Raw genomic sequence first — 23,175 nt, forward strand, 5'->3', positions numbered from 1 at the left:
ACATCACTGCACCAAAAAAAAAATGATCTGTCTTCACATATGGAGGGCTCACTGCAGAATGAGCATTCCTAGTGGGGAAAGCACTTTCATAGGCTTCCTACCCTATGACAGATAACACTAAGTGAAGCATGGGAACATTTCTCATGCTTTGCAATATGATCATGGGTGGTCTGATTAGTTGGCTAGTAACATACCACCATGACCACTTCAAAACACTGTAGGGAAGCATACTTCCATGATCCATCTGTTAGACTATGAATATTCATTATTTATTATTACAGGTGACTTTAACCCAACTCTAGTTAAACTATACAGTTTGTCTTTTTATCTTACCAAATATGACTTCACCACCTTTGATTTGATCTTACCCATTTGCATTCTCTATGCTGATATAATGATTTTCTGATGTTTTTTCAACAAACTTCACACAGGTGAGGAGTTCAAACTGACTGATTGCTGCTTTAATTGTTGATTTTTCATTCTCCGCTGGGAATAGAAGGAAAAAGTAAGTTAAAGATATTAACGTGAAAATAAAAAGAGAGAGCACCAAAACTCCCAAGTTGTTAACTAATGGGAATAGCTTACTGTATGTAGAGGCAATCATATAAGGTACAATAATTGTCCCATCTTGGGATGCTGGCCAAAAGCAGTTTGAACAGACCATGGCACCACGAAAAGGGGCAGGGCGAGGGGCGATGTCACCTTCTAGTAGTTGGTCAATGATACCTGAAATAATTTTTTTTTATTAGTTATATATCTCAGATCACCTACAGTCTACTGTAAAACTTGAACCCAACTAATCTTAAAAATGTAATACTGTATTAAAATGGCAAAATTCAGCTTTTACATTACATGAATCTGTCCAAATTTGAACAACCTAGCTGAAGCACCCAGTGCTCTCAGCATATCGCTGCAACTATTTCTTGCTCTATAACAACTTCTAAGGCAGTAGTACTTTGACTGCTTACAGTATTCATTTAATTGTAGCCCTTTAATTGTAGCAGCATTGCCCAGCTACAGTCTGTAATGAATGCTGCAGCGAGACTGATTTTCCTCTCCAGTCACTCCTCTCACACCTCTGTCTGAACTTACATTGGTTTCCTGTATCTTAAAGGAATCAATTCAAAGTACTAATCCATACCTATAAATCACTGAACAATTCTAGCTCCTCTTATATCTTATATCTAGCTTCACTGATCCACAAATATGCCCCTTCTCGGTCTCTCCTCTCTGTCCTTGACCTTCTCCTTGACGCACCCGTAGGGCCAACTCACACTTGCAGGACTTCTCGCGGGCTGCTGGACTTCTCGCGGATAGCTCGCTTCCTTTGGAATAGCCTGCCTACCACCATCAGATTCTTCAATCATTTAACCCCTTAGTGACCAGACCGTTTTTCAATTTTCTTACCGTTAAGGACCAGGACGGTTTTTACATTTCTGCGGTGTTTGTGTTTAGCTGTAATTTTCCTCTTACTCATTTACTGTGCCCACACATATTATATACCGTTTCCTTGCCATTAAATGGTCTTTCTAAAGATACCATCATTTTCATCATTACATATAATTAACTATAAAAAAGTATAAAATATGATGAAAAAATTAAAAAAAAAATACTTTTTCTAATTTTGAACCCCAAAATATGTTACGCATGTACAACCGCCAAAAAACATCCTTGCAGAATAGTTTCTAAATTTTGTCCTGAGTTTAGAAATACACAATGTTAACTTGTTTGCAAGTTATAGGGCTATACGTACAAGTAGGACATTGCTGTTTCAAAATTTATATTTTTAAAATGTATCAATAGTTACATTATAACACTGCTATCTGTCATAAATCTCTGAATCTGTAACGAGTATATACCCCTACACGCAGGATCCAGCCAAACAGAAGACAGCACAGAGGAAAGATACGTCTACCGGACCATAGAGTGGCCGGACTCGACGTAATAGGAGTAGTACAGAGTCAGGAACGATCCGAGGTCAAGGGCACAAAGAGACAGCGTAAACGAGAACTAGCCGGGGTCTGGTACACAGGAATCATCAAGCCGGCAAACAGTACAGACAAGGATAAAGAGAAAACGAAGTCAGAATACAAAGCCAAGGTCAAATATGGAGAAACACAACTGAACACAACAAGCACCAAAGGGAACTGTAGCAGAAACCATGATAGGGCAAGGAACTAAGGGAAAAGGGTGAGTATAAGTAGCCTTCAAACTAATGTGATTGGCTCCTGTCACTTCCACACCCCCAACAGGTAAGTGTATGGGGTGATCGGCATGACAGGAGCCAATGGGAGCCTTTTTGCAATTTAGGCTCCCACTGTCTCTTTAAGAGCGCGCCCGAGACTCGCGGCGCGTTCTTAGCTGCAGGCGGGACACGTGACCGCATCTCGCGGTCACTGCCCGTCTTCCCGCTAGGAGAGTCGGATGAGCCGCGCGCGGCTCCTGGAGCCGCAGGACCGCGCGCGGCTTGAAGAGAGGACCGCGGCCGGCCCCCGGATAAGGTAAGTAACGCTACAGTACCCCCCCCCCCCCGAGGACACGCCCTCCGGGCGGGCAGGACCAGGCCTGGCAGGAAAACGCGAATGGAAAGAACGTACAAGGCGGGGAGCATGAACAGCATCCGCAGAAATCCAACTGCGCTCCTCAGGCCCATAACCCTTCCAATGTACCAAGTACTGAAGCCGACCCCTAAGGAAACGAGAGTCAATAACAGCAGACACTTCGAACTCCTCATGACCCTCCACAGAGACAGGAGGGGGAGGGGGAGTATGCCGGGTATAGCGGTTGCGTACGTAAGGCTTCAACAACGAGGTGTGAAATACATTAGGTATACGCAGATTCTTAGGCAGACCCAAGGCATAAGAAACGGGATTAACCTTATGTATAATGCGATAAGGACCAATGAAGCGGGGAGCCAATTTCATAGAAGGCACCCGGAGGCGAATATTCCGTATGGAAAGCAAAACCCTGTCCCCCACAACATAGGAAGGAGCCGCTCTGCGATGCTTGTCAGCCTGAGCCTTCTGGCAGGCAGCAGAGTCCACCAAAGAATGCTGAACCTGCTCCCAAGTATTACGCAAACCAGCCAAATGCTCATCCAGAACTGGCATGCCCTGTGAGGAGAATGCAGCCGGAAGAACCACGGGATGCTGGCCATAGACAACGAGCCGGAAGAACCACGGGATGCTGGCCATAGACAACGTAAAAAGGGCTTTTGACGGAAGAATCATGAGTGGCGTTATTCCGAGCAAATTCAGCCCAAGGAAGCAGGTCAGACCAATTGTCCTGATGGTGAGACACAAAACAACGGAGGTACTGCTCCAGAGACTGGTTGGCACGTTCAGCATCTCCATTAGACTGGGGATGGTAAGCGGAAGAAAACGAGAGAGAAATACCCATCTCCGAACAAAAGGCTTTCCAGAACCTGGAAATAAATTGGCTACCCCTATCGGATACAATAGATAAGGGAATACCATGTAATCGAAACACTTCTCTAGCGAAGATAAGAGCCAGTTCCTTGGAAGTGGGCAACTTGCGAAGAGACACAAAGTGAGCCATTTTGGAAAACCGATCTACTATCATTAGGATGACTGTGTTACCATTTGAAGGGGGTAATTCAACAATAAAATCCATTGATAGATTAGACCAAGGTCTCTCGGGAACGGGTAACGGATGCAACAGCCCACAAGGAACTCTACGAGAGGATTTCATACATGCACAAGTAGTACAAGCACTTATATAGTCAGTAACATCCTTACGTAAGGTATCGCACCAGAAATACCGAGAAACGGCTGACACCGTTTTGGAAATACCAGGATGTCCAGCAGTCTTAGTATCATGATACAGTGACAGAATATCCCGTCTCTCGGGAACGTCAACGAACAATTTATCATTAGGCCTCTCGCTAGGTGCCATGCTTTGTTTCGCTTGTATGGCCTGCAAGAGGGACGAGGAAATAGACAATATAGTAGTTGCTATTATCCTGTCTGGGGGAATGACAGGAGTGACATCAATCTCCTGTTTGTCAATAGTCTCGAACTGTCTGGACAGAGCGTCCGCTTTAGTGTTCCGATCACCTGGCCTATAGGTGATTATATAATTAAAATGAGACAAGAACAGTGACCACCTAGCCTGCCTGGAAGACAATCTTTTAGCTTCGCTAAGGTAGGATAGGTTCTTATGATCCGTAAATATGAGGATAGGATCCTTAGTGCCCTCTAACAAATGTCTCCATTCTTTGAGTGCTAAAATGATAGAAAGGAGTTCGCGATAACCCACATCATAATTCCTTTCTGCTTTGGACATTTGTTTAGAAAAGAAGCCACAAGGATGCAATGGCTTGTCAGGAGACTCTCTTTGGGATAAGACAGCACCTACCCCTATATCGGAAGCATCAACCTCAAGTATATATGGCAATGAGGGGACAGGATGCTGTAAAATAGGTGCAGAGGCGAACGTAGTCTTAAAAAAGTCAAAAGCCTGAAGTGCCTCGGTAGACCAGGCACGTGTATTGCCATCCTTTTTAGTCATACGAGTAATAGGTGCTACGATAGACGAAAAACCTTTGATAAAACGTCTATAATAATTAGAGAAACCCAGAAAACGCTGGATGGCTTTCAGACCTTGCGGCAGAGGCCATTCTATGACCGCAGCGAGCTTCTGGGGATCCATCCGAAAACCCTTAGCGGAAATCAAATACCCTAAAAACTGGACCTCGGATTGGTCGAATAGACATTTTTCTAGTTTGCAATAAAGACCATTAGCAAGAAGGGTCTTCAGAACTGTCGTAACATGTCTGTGATGAGTGTGTAAGTCTGTAGAATATATTAAAATGTCATTCAAGTACACAATAACAAATGAGTGAATAAAGTCCCTTAAGACATCATTAATAAATTCTTGGAATACTGCTGGGGCACGTAACCATGGATACCCTAACACCAACTGTGAAGAGGGAGAGGTGATGACCTGGAACCGAATGGTTTCATAGTGTAGAACCCCTGTGTACATGTGTAGCGGTGCAGTCTCGTGAGTAACAACTGGAGATATCAATGGTCTACCATCTATGGCCTCAACGGCCAAGGGTATCTCCTTCTCCCTGATGGGAATATTGTTTTTCTTTACAAAACCAGAGTCTATAAAATTCTCAGCTGCCCCAGAGTCAACCAGGGCGTATATGTTTTCAACTATACAACTCTCTCCCATATGTAAAGAAACAGGGAAAAGCAGTCGGTTAGGAGGCAATGTAGGAGACTTAGAAATCACACCTAAGGCCAGTCCCCTATAAGGTCTTAGGTGCGAGAGTTTTCCGGGAGCAAAGGACACTCCTTTACCATATGGTCTCTCCTACCACAATATAGGCAGAGTCCCTCCCTTCTCCTATGTAATTTTTCATTATCAGAGAGTTTGGCAACCCCTAATTGCATGGGTTCCTCTTCAGATACTTTTACACTCTCCGGTGTATTAACTCTGGGGTGAATAGGTGTAACAAAACGTCTATTCCTGTTCTTGGTATAGAGCCTGTCATGAATCCTATTATCTATATCGATGAGGTAGTCAATAAGGTGCTCTAAGGCAACAGGAAGCTCCTTAGCTGCTACCTCATCCAATATAGAGTCTGATAAGCCTTCCATGAAGGCAGTAGTTAACCCATTGTTGGTCCAATCGACCTGTGAGGCAAGGGTACGAAACTGTATAGCGTAATCAGCCACAGACCTAGAACCCTGTTTAACCCTCATTAATGCTCTTGCTGCATTCTTAGACCTTTTCATAGTGTCAGAAGTTCTGCGAAAAGCTGTAAGGAAACTGTGAAAGTCATGCACCATAGGTCCATTAGCCTCCCAAATAGGGTTTGCCCATTCAAGTGCTTTGTCGGTAAGTTGGTGCATAAAGAACCCAACTTTAGACCTCTCTGTGGGAAATGAACGTGGATACATCTCAAAATGAAACTCTATTTGGTTAATGAACCCTCTGCATGTCTTAGAATCCCCTCCATACCTAGGAGGAGGCGTTAAATGGGCCGTAGCATTAGGCACAGTCGATACTTCAGGAAGCAGAGGTGTAGGAGGGTTAGGTGCGGTTGCTGGAATGGTTCTAGCTAAGAGCGTCTGGAGAGCCTGAGCTATCTGATCCATACGGTGATCCTGCTCTACAAATCTAGCCTCATGGGACGCCATCTGTTGAACTAAATCTGCGGGGTCCATGGCCCTATCATAATGTAACGAGTATATACCCCTACACGCAGGATCCAGCCAAACAGAAGACAGCACAGAGGAAAGATACGTCTACCGGACCTTAGAGTGGCCGGACTCGACGTAATAGGAGAAGTACAGAGTCAGGAACGATCCGAGGTCAAGGGCACAAAGAGACAGCGTAAACGAGAACTAGCCAGGGTCTGGTACACAGGAATCAGCAAGCCGGCAAACAGTACAGACAAGGATAAAGCGAAAACGAAGTCAGAATACAAAGCCAAGGTCAAATACGGAGAAACACAACTGAACACAACAAGCACTAAAGGGAACTGTAGCAGAAACCACGATAGGGCAAGGAACTAAGGGAAAAGGGTGAGTATAAGTAGCCTTCAAACTAATGTGATTGGCTCCTGTCACTTCCACACCCCCAACAGGTAAGTGTATGGGGTGATTGGCATGACAGGAGCCAATGGGAGCCTTTTTGCAATTTAGGCTCCCACTGTCTCTTTAAGAGCGCGCCCGAGACTCGCGGCGCGCTCTTAGCTGCAGGCGGGACACGTGACCGCATCTCGCGGTCACTGCCCGTCTTCCCGCTAGGAGAGTCGGATGAGCGGCGCGCGGCTCGTGCAGCCGCAGGACCGCGCGCGGCTTGAAGAGAGGACCGCGGCCGGCCCCCGGATAAGGTAAGTAACGCTACAGAATCACACCTCACATGTACATATTTTTTAAAGTAGACAACCCTGGGTATTCAATAAGGTATTCAAAAGTCCATTCTCCATTCTCTCCGTTCAGATCTTTAAATATAACGCGTCAAGTACCAGTTTATACGTATAGTAGACTATTTTATTTTGGTTTTAAAGCTGTCTTGTAATAAGTTTGTCTAATAAATTAAATGTTTTGCTGATTTCCTGCATCATGGAATATCTGGTAAAATATCATAAGGACAACACGGAGAAGGCAGTCTGGCACCTGAAGACCACCTGTACTGATTTCAATACTCTTAGTCTAAGCCAGCTTATATAAATGGCTCATGACCATGTGAGACTGATTTATGTATACATGGATGGTAATATGCATGTTTTTTAGTGTGCTCTCACCAACTTACTATAAAACCTGTACATAGGGGGTACTGTTATACTTTGGAGACTTCGCTGAACACCAATATTAGTGTTTCAAATCAGTAAAACATATCACAAAAATGATATCATCAGCGAAAGTGCCTTTTGTGTGTGAAAAATGCAAACAATCTCACTTTTACTGATAATATCATCGCTGTGATATGTTTTATGGTTTTGAAACACTAATATTTGTGCTCAGCGTAGTCTCCCGAGTCAAACCCCCCATGTACAGGTTTTAGGGTGTCATGGAAAGTTACAGTATTAAATACAGTGTTAGCAGATTCAAATTGCAATCAATAAAATTACTTAATTATGTAAAAATATTACATAAAAAACTAATGGGGGTTTAGTTACATTATATTTGGTCATACATTGCATAAGCCTGCCACAACGTCAATGTACCCCATTCTTGGCAGGTCCTACTCTAGAAGCCTAATGCTTGCTCTTATGAGATTAATCCACTTACTTGGGAAATACTTCCTTACTAGGACTCCCTGCAAGTCAAGGCTAAATAGTGTCCTGGAATGAGGCATCTGTGACAGGGAGGGGTGCAAAACCAAGGAGCTGGCCTGGACTCCCAAATATATAAATGAATGTCCATTGTGGCAGGCTTATGCAATATATGATCATATAATGTAACTAAACCTCCATTATTTTTTGCCTAGGTGAGGTGTTTCAAAACAATCTCTAAGATTTCAAATCATTGTTTAGTGAATAAGCGAATGCGCTGGATTGTTTTTTTATTTTTTATTATTATTATTATTATTTTTTTTAACCCCTTAACACCGCAGCCAAATGTACAAGTTGTGAACGAAACAAAACGTAAACAAAACCTGGCATTTGCGCTATATGTCTGTCCAACCGTAATTCACCTCTTTCATATTAAATGCACCCCCCCTTATTATATATCATTTTATTTAGGGGAAACAGGGCTTTCATTTAATATCAAATATTTAGCTATGAAACATAATTTAATATGAAAAAAATGGGAGAAAATAAGATATTTTTTTATTTTTTTCGTTCTTCATGACATTTTAACTGTCAATGTCATAATACTGTTTGCTTTTACTGCAATAAAATACACATATTTGTATTCAGCAAAGTCTCACGTGTAAAACAGTACCCCCTATGTACAGGTTTTATGGTGTTTTGGGAAGTTACAGGGTCAAATATAGCGTGTTACATTTGAAATTGAAATTTGTCAGATTGGTTACGTTGCCATTGAGACTGTATAGTAGCCCAGGAAATAAATTTACACCCATAATGGCATACCATTTGCAATAGTAGACGACCCAAGGTATTGCAAATAAGCGATGTCCAGTCTTTTTTAGTAGCCATTTGGTCACAAACACTGGCCAAAGTTAGCGTTTGTATTTGTTTGTGTGTGAAAAATGCAAAAAACGCCAATTTTGGCCAGTGTTTGTGACTAAGTGGCTACTAAAAAAGACTGGACATACCCCATTTGCAATACCTTTGGTTGTCTACTATTGCAAATGGTATGCCATCATAGGGGTAATTTTCATTCTTGGGCTACCATAGGGTCATAAAGGCAACGTAAGCAATCTGGCGAATTTTAATGTGAAAAAAATTAAACACAAGCCTTATATTTGACGCTGTAATTTTTTAAAACACCATAAAACCTGTACATGAGGGGTACTGTTGTACTCAGGAGACTTCGCTGAACACAAATATTTGTGTTTCAAAACAGTAAAAAGTATTGCAGCAATAATATCGTCCCTGTAAGGGCTGTTTGTGCGTGAAAAATGCAAAAAACGTCACTTTTACTGGCGATATCATGGTTGTAATACATTTTACTGTTTTGAAACACTAATATGTGTGTTCAGCGAAGTCTCCCGAGTAAAACAGTACCCCCCATGTACAGGTTTTATGGTGTCTTGGAAAGTTATAGGGTTAAATATAGTGCTAGCAAATTAAATTCCCTATACTTTCGGCATGGGTGGTCAGGCAGGTCCCGCTAATTGTAATTAATTAGGATACCTAATTATGTAAAATTATTACATAAATATATGTGTAGAATTAATATATGTATATATATACATATGTGTATATATACGTATATATATATATATTTTTTTATATTTTTATTTATATATAGGTATATATAGTGATATATACGTATATATTTATGTATATAGATATATATATTATTTCGTTATAAGTGTATTTTGATATAAATATATATATATTAATATCAGAATACAGTTAGAACGAAATAAAACACATCTATATATTTTTTAATATTTTATTTTTAGTTATTTTTTTTATTTAATTTTTTATGTATTTACATATTAATTTTTTATATATTATTTATAAATATATATATAACAATAATTATATATATATTTAATCAGTATCAGTCTACGTGTAATTTGATATTAATATATATATATAATTATATATATATTAATATTAAAATACACCTAGACGGTGTATGTGTGTGTATGTATATGTGTATATATATACTTAGATCATATATATATAATATATATATATGATCTAAGTATATAATTTATTTATTTTTACACTGTTTTAAAACATTTTTATTTGATTTTCAGCCAGCAGGGGGACCAACTGTCATTACAGTTGGTCCCCCTGCTGGCAATGCAGCAGGCAGCTACACCGGCCATGTGATTGTGAGGTCCTCGCAAGGACCTCACTCTCACATGGCCGGGAGGGCTCCTGGAGGGCGGACGTGCCGCGGGGGGCTCCCTGGGAGTCCCCCGAACCGCGATCGCCGGCGTGGGACCGCCAGCGACCGGGTAAGTTACTAAAAACCGGAGGGCGTACTATTACGTCCGGCGGCGTTTAGAGCCGCTTTTAAAAGGACGTAATAGTACGCCCTCCGGTCTTAAGGGGTTAATTAACATTTTTATTTGTATTTTACAGATGCAGGGAGACTGTCTGTCAGTTTAAGCAGTCTCCCTGCAGGCAGCACTATGGACGCGTATTGCAGCCATGTGACCACTCTTTTAGAGGGAACACATGGCCCGCGGGGGCCTAATTTGCTGAGGGGGGACTGCCAGACAGCCCAGACAGATTGGCAGGGTAACAGGTAAGTAATATATTTTCTGCAGACGTACTATGTAAGTCTGCGGTCCTTAAGGACAGTTTCTGTCCGACGTACCTAGTATGTCCGCAGTCCTTAAGCAGTTAACATGTGCCTTAAAACTCATCTCTTTAGGAAAGCGTATGGCCTCCCAGAGTAACCTCTACCTCATATACCTATCCCTTGTGCTCTCCTAAAGGGCAGCACTCTACTCTCTCCTCCAGCTCTGCCTTACTCCCACCTTGTTTTATTGCTACCTCCTGTCCTACTGTGTTTTATACCCCACCTCCTCTCAGGGCCGTCTTTAATATTGATTTGACCCCGGGCAAGCAATTGGTTTGGGCCCCCCTAAACCCCATAATTTTAGCATTTTAATAAAGTAGTGTGTTTGTATGCAATGTTTGTATTTGCATTCAGGGATTTGTTTGGATGTAGTGTTGTCTTTTAAATGCAGATGTACATTTCTGTGTAGTATTTTTATTTGAGTGAAGGTGTGTGTTTGTATATAATTTTGGAGTTTGAATTCAGGGGTGTCTTTGTATGTAATGTTTGTGTTTGCAGGGGTGTGTTTGCATGTTGTGTTTGCTGGGATGTATGCACATACATACTAACACAGATATACATACACATTAACACGCAGATACACACATAATAACATTGATGCATACACACACCTTGACACACAGATATAGACACCGACACAAACACACTGGCATATACACAGATACCTAGCACATGCACACACACTCAGTTACATGCACACAAACACTAGCACATCCACACACAGAGATACACACTGACACAGATATGTACACACACCTCAGATACACACAGCTATACATACAGGAGTGTATCTGTGTGTAGTGTTGGGATGCTGAGATGTATGCATTGCCACATACACACAGATGCCCACTTGCCCAAACACTGAGATACCCACAGGAACACAGGTACTCATGCAGTGGTGTATTTGTGTGCAGTGGTGTTGTTAAAATGCAGGGGTATATTGTGTGCAGTGGCGTTGTTGAAATGCAGGGGTATATTGTGTGCAGTCTTGGCATTATAATGCTGTGATGTATGTATTGCCACATGCACACACACACACAGACTGGCAGGTACACATACATACTGACTGTCAGGGTACCTGAGGTCTCTACCTCCGAAAGAGGTAGAGACTTAGTAGTTTATCCTTCCGGCAGGGCTGCTTCCTCCATCCCTCGCGGCTCTCCTAGTCACTCACACGCCGGCCGCGAGGGATCCGTCCCCTTTTATAACGTCACGCACAGTGCTCGACGTCATGACGTCAGTCCGGACCGACCTGCCACTCAATTGACTGGAAGCCAGTCAGGACTCGTCGGAGGCGGGTCTACTCACTGATCCAGGGTATTTAACTCTGTTTCTTCCATTCACTCATTGCCCTGTCGTGGTTCTAGTCAGCCTAGTCACACAGTGCTCTTGTATTCTCTTGTCTTTTGGTTCTGACCCGGCTTTGTTATTACTTACCTGTCTTTCTGTTATCCTTGACCCGGCTTGTCTCTCGCTCACCTGTCTTCTCGTTCCCTCGACCTCGGCTTGTCTCTGACCACTCTATACGTAGTATTACGTTAAGTCCAGCCATTCTAAGGTCCGGTATACGTATCTGCTACTCTTTGTACTCTGCGTGTTGGATCCCTGACCCGATCCTGACACTGACACACAAGTACACATACACAGTTGTACATTTATACAGATACACAGGCACACAGCCAGACACACACACTTACACACACAGCCAGATACACACACTGACGCACACAGCCAGACACACACACAGCCAAAAAGACATAATTTCATTTACACACACTGACACACACACAGCCAGATACACATAAAGTTATAAAATAAAAATAACAGCTGCGCCAAACAAACCAATAGAAATAAAAAACAAAATAAAATAGTCCAAATAAAAGTGAAAGTCACAGTAAAATATAAATAAGTCTTAGCTGAGTAAATCTTCTTTATAGAGAATAATCTGTATAGTGATGAATATGGGATAATATCCTCGTTGTCCTTCCTCAGGTTGGTCCAATGATATGAAAAGATAAAACAAATATCCAAAATAGTGTAATAAGTTCACTAAAATATAACGGATAATAAAAAGGAATAGTATAGCACTCACATTTGATAGAGCTCTAACTAGCTCTAACTAGCTCTAGTGTGGAAAGGCATATAGCGGTATAAATCCCTGCTTATGGGATACAATGCAGTTTTCTTTTCTTCAGGGGTAAGTGCCACTCAAAGAAAACAAAAACACAACCAATAGTGTTCTCTGTGTAAAAGTAGGAATAAAATAAATAAATGAAATGGTACTCACAAGGATGGAGCAGGCTGACTGCTCCTTGATGATAGCGTATATTTTATTGGGACTTTCACTTTTATTTGGACTATTTTATTTTGTTTTTTATTTCTATTGGTTTGTTTGGTGCAGCTTTTATTTTTATTTTATCTCATTGTGTTTTAAGGGTTCTGAGGGACTCCCTTTTAAAGTTGCTGCGGCCATCCGGTGGCATCTATAGATGAATATTTTACCGCGATTATTGTACCTACTTCAAACACTGCCCACTACAATACCTAACAAGTTTTTCAAATCGGTCAAAATCCTACTCACTAAATTTATTTGGGCAGGAAATCACCCGCGTATAGCCCTCACTGTACTAAGCAACACTAGAGATAAAGGGGGAATCAACCTCCCAGACCTAGAAACGTACCACAAGGCAACGCACCTGGCAAGAATATACGACTGGAAGCGAACTGACCTTACTCTACACTGGCGTCGGATCGAGAATGCCTCCTCCATAATTCCGCTGCGAGTATGCCCATGGCTACTCGCACAATCACCTCAACAACGACTCATTGTGGATACCCATCCTACAATAAGGCCCACCCTTCAGACTTTGTACAAATTAACCAGTGTAACAAGTATCACCCCCCATCCCTCCCCCTTATACCCCCTCACACATAACCCTGACTTCCAAAGAGGGCAATCCGGGAATACATACAACCCATATCATACTGGTCAGGTCCTTCAACTCAAGGACATGGTCGAAAACAATAAAGTAAAAAACTTAACCCAACTGATATCTAATGTGGCCCCCGCAGGTAACCAACGTCTACACTATGAACAACTGATCCATTTTATTAAATGTGCCAACCTCTTACAGACGGAGTTACGGCCCTTGACTGACTTCGAACAATTTTGTTCCGACCACACACTTAAAAAAAAAATAATTATCCACCATGTACAAATTAATAAGGAACTCAAGAGATCTAGCACTGCCAACGGGGAAATGGGTAGAGGAACTGTAGCGGAGGGCAGTATTAAAGTCCACGATCTCCGCTGGTTTCACAGGTAAATCCACAGTCAGCGCTGAAAAGTAATGCAAGTCCCCAAATCCTCCCAATAACCGGACGAAACACAGTTTGGGAGTCAACTAACTCGCTTTATTCACAGACTTCCATATTTATGCAGTTCCCCTTGCAAGGGGTCTCCTTACAGATGTTACAGGGGATTTCTCCCAGCAGGCAGTGTAATTATCCCAACAGGCATTGCTGCACGAGAGGGATACTCCCACTAAAATGGACGATTAAGTGGATTATCCCCTCGTGCAGCAAAACTGACAATTCACATAGAAATCCATATTTCGCATAATATTACTCACTTTCATATGAACAACCGTTCGGTAGATAGCTGGGGTCTGCGGGCACATTTAGTGAGAATACCGCTCAGATCCCAGCTAAACTAACCGAACGCCGCACAAAACACACTTAACCATCGAGTTTGGTTTGAAACTACCGAACATCGATGGGGAACAGAATGTGGTGAACGCGGAACTCCCGAACGCTCTGGAAGTTCGGCGGTGTTCGGATCAGTGAGTAGCCGTTTTTAGTACCAGGCGCTCGACGACCGAACACCGCTGGAGAGACAAAGGATCCAAGATGGCCGACCGCCGCATGGTCGGTAGTCGAACGACGGCCACCTAGGAGAGCCTTTAATTACCGATTGCAACATTGTTGCAATCGGTTAATGAGCGCCACACGACTATAAGTGTGTGGTCTACCTGGGGAGCCCGTATTCGGTTGGCGAACGGCCCGGAGGACCGCAATTCGTCAAACAAAGGGTTTGCATGCTGGTAGCTTAGGGCTGCCAGCATGCGAACGGTCCTAGAGAATACACATACAAATATAAGATACAGTCCCCCCTTTCAGCCTCCGGACAACCCTGATATAATACAGTCCAGAAGTGGCTAGGTTTGCCACAGGAACTACAAATAGATATCTCACAGAAAGAATGGGGAAAGATCTTCCTAACTGCTCACAAATCTACCACGTCTATTGTGGCTCAAGAATGCAACTATAAACGCATCACTCAATGGCATTATACCCCAGCCAAAATACAACAAATACATAATTTGACTCCACAGGCCTGTTGGAGATGCCAACACGAGACAGCTCACCATGCCCATATATGGTGGCAATGTCCACTGATAGTAACCTATTGGAAAATAATCCATACCTTGACACAAATGCTACTTCATGTAGCCATTCCGTTCATACCACAACACTATCTATTCTCATTGCCCCCTATAGATATGAGAAAAGACAAAGCCACCCTCTTCAGTTACTTGGTTATGGCAGCCATGCAGCTCATACCTAAGTACTGGAAACACATACAGATTCCCACTATCAGGGAATGGATAAATAGGATAAACAAAATCAGACAAATGGAAGAAATAACATATGCACAATCAAAACATTTCCAATCCTACACTCGAGTATGGCAGCCGTGGCTACACTTTCTGGCATCCGAACGTACTGCCTAATAGGATTTCCATTACTTCCTCTGCCTTTCCCCTCTTCCCCTCCCCTCCTTCCCTCCCCACACTGTGTATTGGCCACTCACCCTAAGAATTGACACATTTTTACATACTCACATGCCGTTATTTGCCTTGACTAAATAAACACGAAATTCGATTCACCACACCAGCTCTCATCCAATATTCTATTAACGCGGCGCTAGCTGATTATCCTCTAATCTGACATATCAATTACTTTTGCTTACTCCAGCCTGAGCAAGTATTTATTTACTGCATCTTTCAGTAACATTGCACTACATACGAATGGCCATTTAGCCATGATAACATATTTTTGTAAATTTGATTATATTGTTTCATATGATTGTTTATTCATTATGTTATACCATTTACATTATATAACACCATTTATATTATTGCTTACATACTCTGAAATGTGATCTGATTTCTCTGTTAACCATCGATACCTATCTGAGTAATGTATATGTGAATCGTGTCACACTGTTTCATTGTAACATCTAATTGGAAAAATCAATAAAAAATCTTAAATATATTAAAAAATAAAATAAAATATACAGATAATATCAATAGTACAGATAGTCCTAGTAAGAGATCCTCTTGTGTAGGTGACTATAAGTCATAGATGAGAGTCAATATAAAGTACTTAATAAAAAAATTAAACATCAAATCAGTTCAAATGATGAGTCAATTAATCCGAGCGCTCCATGTTAGAGTTAAGCGGACACCTGGATATTCGGGTCCGGCCGATTCGGCTGAACTTTGAAAAAAAGTCTGGGTTTGGGCTCGAACTTGACCCCGAACTTGACCCCGAACCCCATTGAAGTCAATGGGGACCCAAACTTTTGGCCAGAAAAATGGCTCTAAAAAAATCCTGGAAAGGGCTAGAGGGCTGCAAAAGGAAGTAAAATGGGGGTAAGAGTAGGACAAGTGCCCTGCAAACAAATATGGATAGGGAAATCACTTAAAAATAACATAAAATAAGCAGTCGCTTAGTAGATAACTCCCTAATTCACACAGTATTAGGGAGCTATCTACCAAAAGGCTGAAAGACCTTAATTGGTCACCTAAATTGGTCTTTCAGACACATTTACTAGGACTAAGTAAAGATTACTTAGTATTAGTAAATTCAGTCCCTACTCGCTATACCGCGAGTCGGGGCGTGTCTAGTAAACAGTGAGCAGCCAATGGCTGCTCACTGTAAAAAAAAAAAAAAATAACCTATCGCCCCCACCCCTGTGGGACAGGTGGGAGCCCTAAATAAGAATATGGAGGGGGAAACCTACTGTCCTCCCCCTGGACCCCACCCCTGAGTGGTGGGTGGGGGCCATAAATAAAAATTGAGGGGGGACCTAATGTCCTCCCCCCGGCTCCCCCCACTGCACGGCGGGTGGGGGCCCTAAATAACAATAAGGGGGGGAAACCTACTGTCCTCCCCCCACACCCCCACACCCCCATCCGTGAGTGGTGGGTGGAGGCCATAAATAAAAAATGGGGAGGGACCTAATGTCCTCCCCCCACCCCCACCCCTGAGCGGTGCGTGGGGGCCCTAAATAACAATAAGTGGGAGGACCTAAGGTCCTCCCCCCGGCCCCCATCCCTGCACGGCGGGTGGGGTACTAAATAACAATAAGGGGGGACCTAATGTCCTCCCTCCTGGCCCCCACCCCTGAGCAGTGGATGGGGGCCATAAATAAAAATCCCCCCAGGTGACTAGGGATTCCCAAACCCCTAGTCACCCCATCCCAAAAAATAAACTAACCCCTACCTACCCCCATCACCCTGAAAATAACGAGGGGGGGAGGGGAATTAACTAAGTACCTGTTAAAAAAAGATAAAATAAAACTTGCCATTGGATGTTTTCTTTCTTCTAAAATCTTCTTTTTACAGCCCCAAAAAAAGGCCAAATCAAAATCCATAATAACCGATGCACTTAAAAAAAACCTAAAAAAACCGAGCGCAAACAAAAAATAATCAATTTTCACCCATGGAGGGCTCCACACAGACTGAGCTCTGCAGGGCAGGGGAAGGCTTATAAAGCCTTGCCCCGCCCTGCAATTAGGCTAAGAGCACTCTGATTGGTGGGTCTAAGCCATCAAATCAGAGTGCTCTGACAGGTAAATTAAGAGACTGACAGGTAAGTCTCTTCATTTACCTGTCACAGCACCAATCAGCACCACAGCACCAATCAGAGTGCTCTGTGTCATTTTACACAGCGTGGGAAAGTTCTTTGGAATTTTCCCACGCTGTGTAAAATGAACCAGAGCACTCTGATTGGTGGATTAAGTAACCAATCGGACTGCTCTGTGTTATTTTACACAGTGTGGGAAAGTTCTTTGGAATTTTCCCACGCTGTGTAAAATGACACAGAGCACTCTGATTGGCTGGATTTCAAGCTAACCAATCAGAGTGCTCTGTGTCATATTACACAGTATGGGAAAATTCAAAAAACTTCCCCACGCTGTGTAAAATGACACAGAGCACTCTGATTGGTTAGCTTGAAATCCAGCCAATCAGAGTGATCTGTGTCATTTTACACAGCGTGAGAAAATTAAAAGAACTTTCCCACGGTGTGTAAATTCAGGATTTTTTGGAGGCTTTTTTTGGGGCTGAAAAAAAATAAGATTTTAGAAAAAAGAAGACATCAAATGGTAAGTTTATGTTTTTTTTTACAGATATTTAGACAAGGGTCCCCCCTCATTATTTTTAGGATGAGGGAGGTAGGTAGGGGTACTTTTTTGGGGGGAGGGAGGTGACTAGGGGTTTGGGGACCCCTAGTCACCTGGGGGGGAATTATTATTTATGGCCCCCACCTACCGCTCAGGGGAGGGGACCGGGGGGGGGGGACATTAGGTTTCCCCCCTTATTGTTATTTAGGGCCCCCACCTGCCGCACAGGGGTGGGGGCCAGGGGGAGGACATTAGGTCCCCTACATTTTTATTTATGGCCCCCACCAACCGCTCAGGGGTGGTGGCCGTGGTGGAGGACCTTAGCCCCCCCCCTTATTGTCATTTAGGGATCCCACCCGCCGCACAGGGGTGGGGGCCAGGGGGAGGACATTAGGTCCCCTACATTTTTATTTATGGCCCCCACCAACCGCTCAGGGGTGGGGGCCGGGGTGAGGACAATAGGTCCCCCCTTATTATTTTGTTATTTAGGGCCCCCCCTTTAGTTTAAAAGCCCCCACTTGCGCGTCGTGGGTGGGGGCTCAGGAGGGGGGGATGTTTTTTTTTTTTTTTAACAGTGAGCAGACACAGGCTGCTCACTGTTTAATAGACATGCCCCTACTCGCGGTTTAGCGAGTAGGGGCATAATTTACTAATACTAAGTGACCCGCTTCTATAGAGGCTGGGTCACTTGCTGCACTGGCCAATCACAGCCATGCCATTAGTAGGCATGGCTGTGATGGCTTCTAAGGGCACACGAGTCAAACGCTTGTTGATTGGCTGCCCTGCGGCCTTTCAAAACGCATCATTAAATCGCCGAACTCTGAACTCCAACCCGAACATACTGTGATATGTCCGTGATTGGGTCCGGGGTCCAAAAAACCTAATGTTCGGTACGAACCCGAACTTTTCAGTTCGGGTTCGCTCAACTCTACTCCGTATGCATATATAAAAGAAAAAAAACGGTGGACAGCGGATAGTGCAATAAATGTGATTAGAGATATGTTATAAGTAGAAATAATGGTCGAACGCTCATATTTTTTCCAGCTATAGCCAGCTCTAGCGTAACAGGCATACATGAGCTAGCTATAGCTTGCAAAAATGTGAGTGTACTACATTATTTCTACTTATAACATACCTCTAATCACATTTATTGCACTATCCACTGTCCTCCGTTTTTTTTACTTTTATATATGCATACGGAGCACTCTGAATAATTGACTCATCATTTCAACTAGGGATCTTTAATTTTTTTATCAAGTACTTTATATTGACTCTTATCTATGACTTATAGTCACCTATACAAGAGGATCTCTTACTAGGACTATCTCTACTATTGATATTATCTATATATTATGTATATATATCTTTGGCGCAACCTTTCCTTGTCTTGTCTTGTTTTATATAAACAGAATTAGAGGACTGGCGTCAGTAAGGTAAAATAAAATTATAAGTATTTGGCTGAGTACACAGACAGTAGTTATTTGTATTTGTTGAAGAGGAATAGCACTATTTACTATGCATAATGGAGTGAATAATGGAATGTTGTGGAAGGCCAAGTAAAAAGGTAATATTTCTAATATTTCAAGAGTACATAACTGCTTACAAGAGTGAGCACATCTAAAACTGTAGAGAATATAGAATCATGCCTTTAAAGGGGTCAGAAAATATCATAAACCATGAGACCATGAGACCATTTATTATGTGTTATTGTATAGCCTATGTCACTGGATACAGGTATGTCCTTTTAATATAATTTGAAATAAAGGGGTGCTCTGTAGGATAGCATTTTGGGCAGGGTAGTGTGTCTTCCTACAATTTCTTATTTTTACTGTATTTCCTATCCCATGATTCAGTGTTATGAATGTTTTGAATTTCCATATTTTTATAAATTGCCAAAAAATTGAAGTATCCTGTGCTCCATAGTGTTAAGTGCCACAAAATGTAATATGGTTTTTATTACATGAGGTAAAAAAAAAAGGGAACCTATTGTCTACCAAGCGCTTATACTTTAAAATGAAATTCTTATAGGGACATACAGCAATATTTTTTGTTAAAATACATTGTATGCACAATGACATAACATGCAGAACTTATAAGAGACACACATGCGTGCACTTTCTCCCTCTTTTTATTTTAAAATCACATCAGTTACAAGACAATTACAGATCATGTCTTCAATTCTCACCTTTGTTCCTAGTTAATATTCGTTCAAATGCTGTTTCATTATCTGAGGAAAACAAATGACAGAGACAGGATGAAATCACACTGAAAGTTACATTTTTATGATTTGTCTCCCATTTTATGGCTTGAAATCACTGAACAATATTAAAGGATTATTGTTTTTTAATCGGCAAAGAGATACAGGCCAGGATTTAATATTTTTTGGTTAGAATTTCACATGATTTAATACTGTTGGATAAACTTTTAAAATAATTGTTATAAAATATTAAAATGTAAAAAAATATATCATATCTATTAATAAGTAGTTAGTAACATAATGCTTACCATCAGTTGTAATATTAAGGACCTGTAGAAAACAAAGACAATATTTTGATATCTGTATGCAGACAATATAATATTCAGTGGTGTGTAGTCCCACCAAAGTCATTCTGCTTCTTCACACAGATAGGTATTTCTTATGGGCATAAAGAGTTCAGTTTCTTACAAGTATAAACGTACCTGTACAGGTAGCGCCAGGGAAATGGTCCAACCAGCTGCAAACAGCACTAGTACCTTGGTTAGCTCCATAGTAACTGCATAAAAAAACTCTCTCTCTCTCTGTTATTTCTAGTTTAAACATATCTATAAAGGACAGACATACATATACTCACGGAGGAGAGGCTTAGCACCAAAACTCCCTGATGGAGCGACTCCCACTCCCATACACACATTGTGATAACACATTGTTGTTACAATGCTATAGATGTTACATTCTACACAAAATAGAAATAGAGAAAAGGGTATTATAAAAGTAGGTCATTGTACGTCAGCCACTCTAATCTAATACATTCCAAATGTATTTAAAATACATAATATTTGTGAAAATTGCATTTTAGTGGTTTATTTTTAGTGGAAGAAAAGAATCAATACTTTCTGATAGTAATGTAGATATGCTGTTACAGGACATCTGGAACTCTCTAAAATGCCTCTAACTATTTTAACAAATACTGTCTGTTTACTGACTGATGGCCTAAACCTAAAAAGACACATAGATATGTATCCAGCACAGCATGAAATCACACTTTAATACATCTCCTGCTGACTTCCAAATAGAGAAAAAAAAAGACAAGGCAGCAAACTTGTTGGAAAAAGGTACTTGCTACTAGGTACAAGCTTTTGTTATGAAAGGTTAAACATAATATCTCAGTTTGAGATATAAGGATATGGTTCCCCTGAGATTACAGCAACCTTCTAAACATATCCATCCAAAATAGCCAAACTGGAAATATTGCTGAGCACCAATATGGTGGAAAGAGAAGCCCGCAGGCCATGCAGACGCTACCGACAACCAGCACCCCTACACAACCTGACTCGCAGAGAGAGGACACAACCCAAATCCTCTCAAAGTTGATCAAAGGTAAAAACCTATTTGGCAGAAGAGATCTCCAGGTCCACCAATGAAATCAAGGCAGAGATAGCTGAGCTGGGGCACTACAAAAGCACACAATGGGGTAACCACGCAGGTAAACCACCTAACCATGAGGCTAACATTGGCAGAATTTGCCCTGGAGGACTTGGCGAACCGCTCTCACCCGAAATAACATCAGGCTAAGAAGTCTTCCCGATTGTGACAGTGAGGGCTCTCTAACAGAAGCCTTCCCGATTGTGACGGTGAGGGCTCTCAGGCCACTTCTGACAGACATTCTTGACCATTACTGGCACCTTGACAGACCACATCCAGCATTACGAGCATGAAGTGCTGACGCTAAACAGCCTAGGGATATCAACATGTGCTTACAACATTACCAAACAAAAGAGGCTCTCAAAAAATGCAACAGAGAGGGTCCTATCACCTACAAAGGATACCAAAATATCCGTGTTCCAGGACCTATACCCAGTAACACTTCAGAGGCGCAGAGATTGGAGGTCAGCCACGGACCTCCTAAGAAGAAGCAACATTATTTAAATTGATGGCTTTCAAGAATGGTAGACCCAGGAACCAGACAGAGACGTCATTGCTTTCCTGCAAGCTCTGGATATACAGGCATCTGCAGGGATCAAGTGGCTAACAACCTCAGCAGCAGACATGCCACTACTCCCTAGGGCAGCGGTAGGCAACCTTTTAGCAGCACTGTACCAATATAGGATTGTGATGTCCCGCAGCGTGCCGGTCCTATTTTTTTAAAATTGAGGTGTGTATGCTGCCGTATTCTGCTTGTGTTATTTATACTGTAATTGCTTTGTATTGTATTTGTGTGTATATGAGCTATTATATTGTATATGTTCAGGAGTAGTTTGTGGTATCATGTATGATACATATGAATGTGGGCTGTGTATGGGGGCTACTTGTGGAATTGTGTGTGTGGATGGATATGTCACATTGTGTGCTTGGTGGTGTGTGTATGTGTGGGGGCTGTTTGGGGTATTGCATGTGAGAGACTGCATGTGGGGTTGTGTGCATGTATGTGGATTGTTAGCGGGTTACGTTTGTGCGGATTGTGTTTTGTGTTTGTGCAGATTGTGTTTTGTGTTTGTGTGTGGGCTGTTTGTGTTATTTGTATGAGGGGAGGGATATTCTGCATTTATGTGTATATCTAGCAGTGTGGGTGGCTTCCCTGGGTTCCAGTGAGGACCAGGCTGGCCAGGTACAGGACAGGACCTGCAACAGCAGCAGCAGGCTGCTCCACTACAGTGTGCATTCCCATTCACAAGTGCTGGGAGGAAGTGATCTGAAATCACTACTCTATGTGCTGCAATGCATAAATTGAGGATTGTCCATCACCACCTTTTCGTATTAGCAGATATCTGAAGTTTCACTGGGACTCCTGATAGGCCAGAGCCTGCTTGGCTCTAGCAGCCTTGAGTGCCATGCAAAGACACCTTGAGTGCCGTGCGTGGCACTAATGCCATAGGTTGCCTATCCCTGCCCTAGGGAATGATACTAAGTAGGGGAGTGAGGACACTCATACCGACCACCGAGCAGCGTATATCCAGGACTGACCCATGAAACCTCAGAAATATTCACTGATCTACTAAGATGTGCAGGTACCGGGACAGTGGGATGTGGGAAGAGAGGCTGGGACCGTATTTGCATAATTTTATTTTTAT

General features: G+C 42.2%; 1 protein-coding gene across 1 annotated transcript in view; it reads right to left on the reverse strand.

Annotated features, from left to right (window-relative positions):
• LOC134585411 (hatching enzyme 1.2-like) overlaps nucleotides 1–20,666 on the reverse strand; it is a 66,345-nt gene extending 45,679 nt beyond the window's left edge. Inside the window, exons 1-5 of the mRNA XM_063440824.1 lie at nucleotides 20,587–20,666; nucleotides 20,413–20,434; nucleotides 20,093–20,134; nucleotides 586–726; nucleotides 369–486 (exon numbers count right to left, since the gene is read on the reverse strand). Coding sequence (XP_063296894.1) covers nucleotides 369–486; nucleotides 586–726; nucleotides 20,093–20,134; nucleotides 20,413–20,434; nucleotides 20,587–20,655 — 392 coding nt within the window. The 5' untranslated portion in view covers nucleotides 20,656–20,666. The remainder of the gene's footprint in view (nucleotides 1–368; nucleotides 487–585; nucleotides 727–20,092; nucleotides 20,135–20,412; nucleotides 20,435–20,586) is intronic.
• Between the last annotated feature and the right edge of the window lie 2,509 nt (nucleotides 20,667–23,175).

The sequence above is a fragment of the Pelobates fuscus genome, chromosome 2 (assembly GCF_036172605.1).
Source record: "Pelobates fuscus isolate aPelFus1 chromosome 2, aPelFus1.pri, whole genome shotgun sequence".
Lineage (NCBI taxonomy): Eukaryota > Metazoa > Chordata > Amphibia > Anura > Pelobatidae > Pelobates > Pelobates fuscus.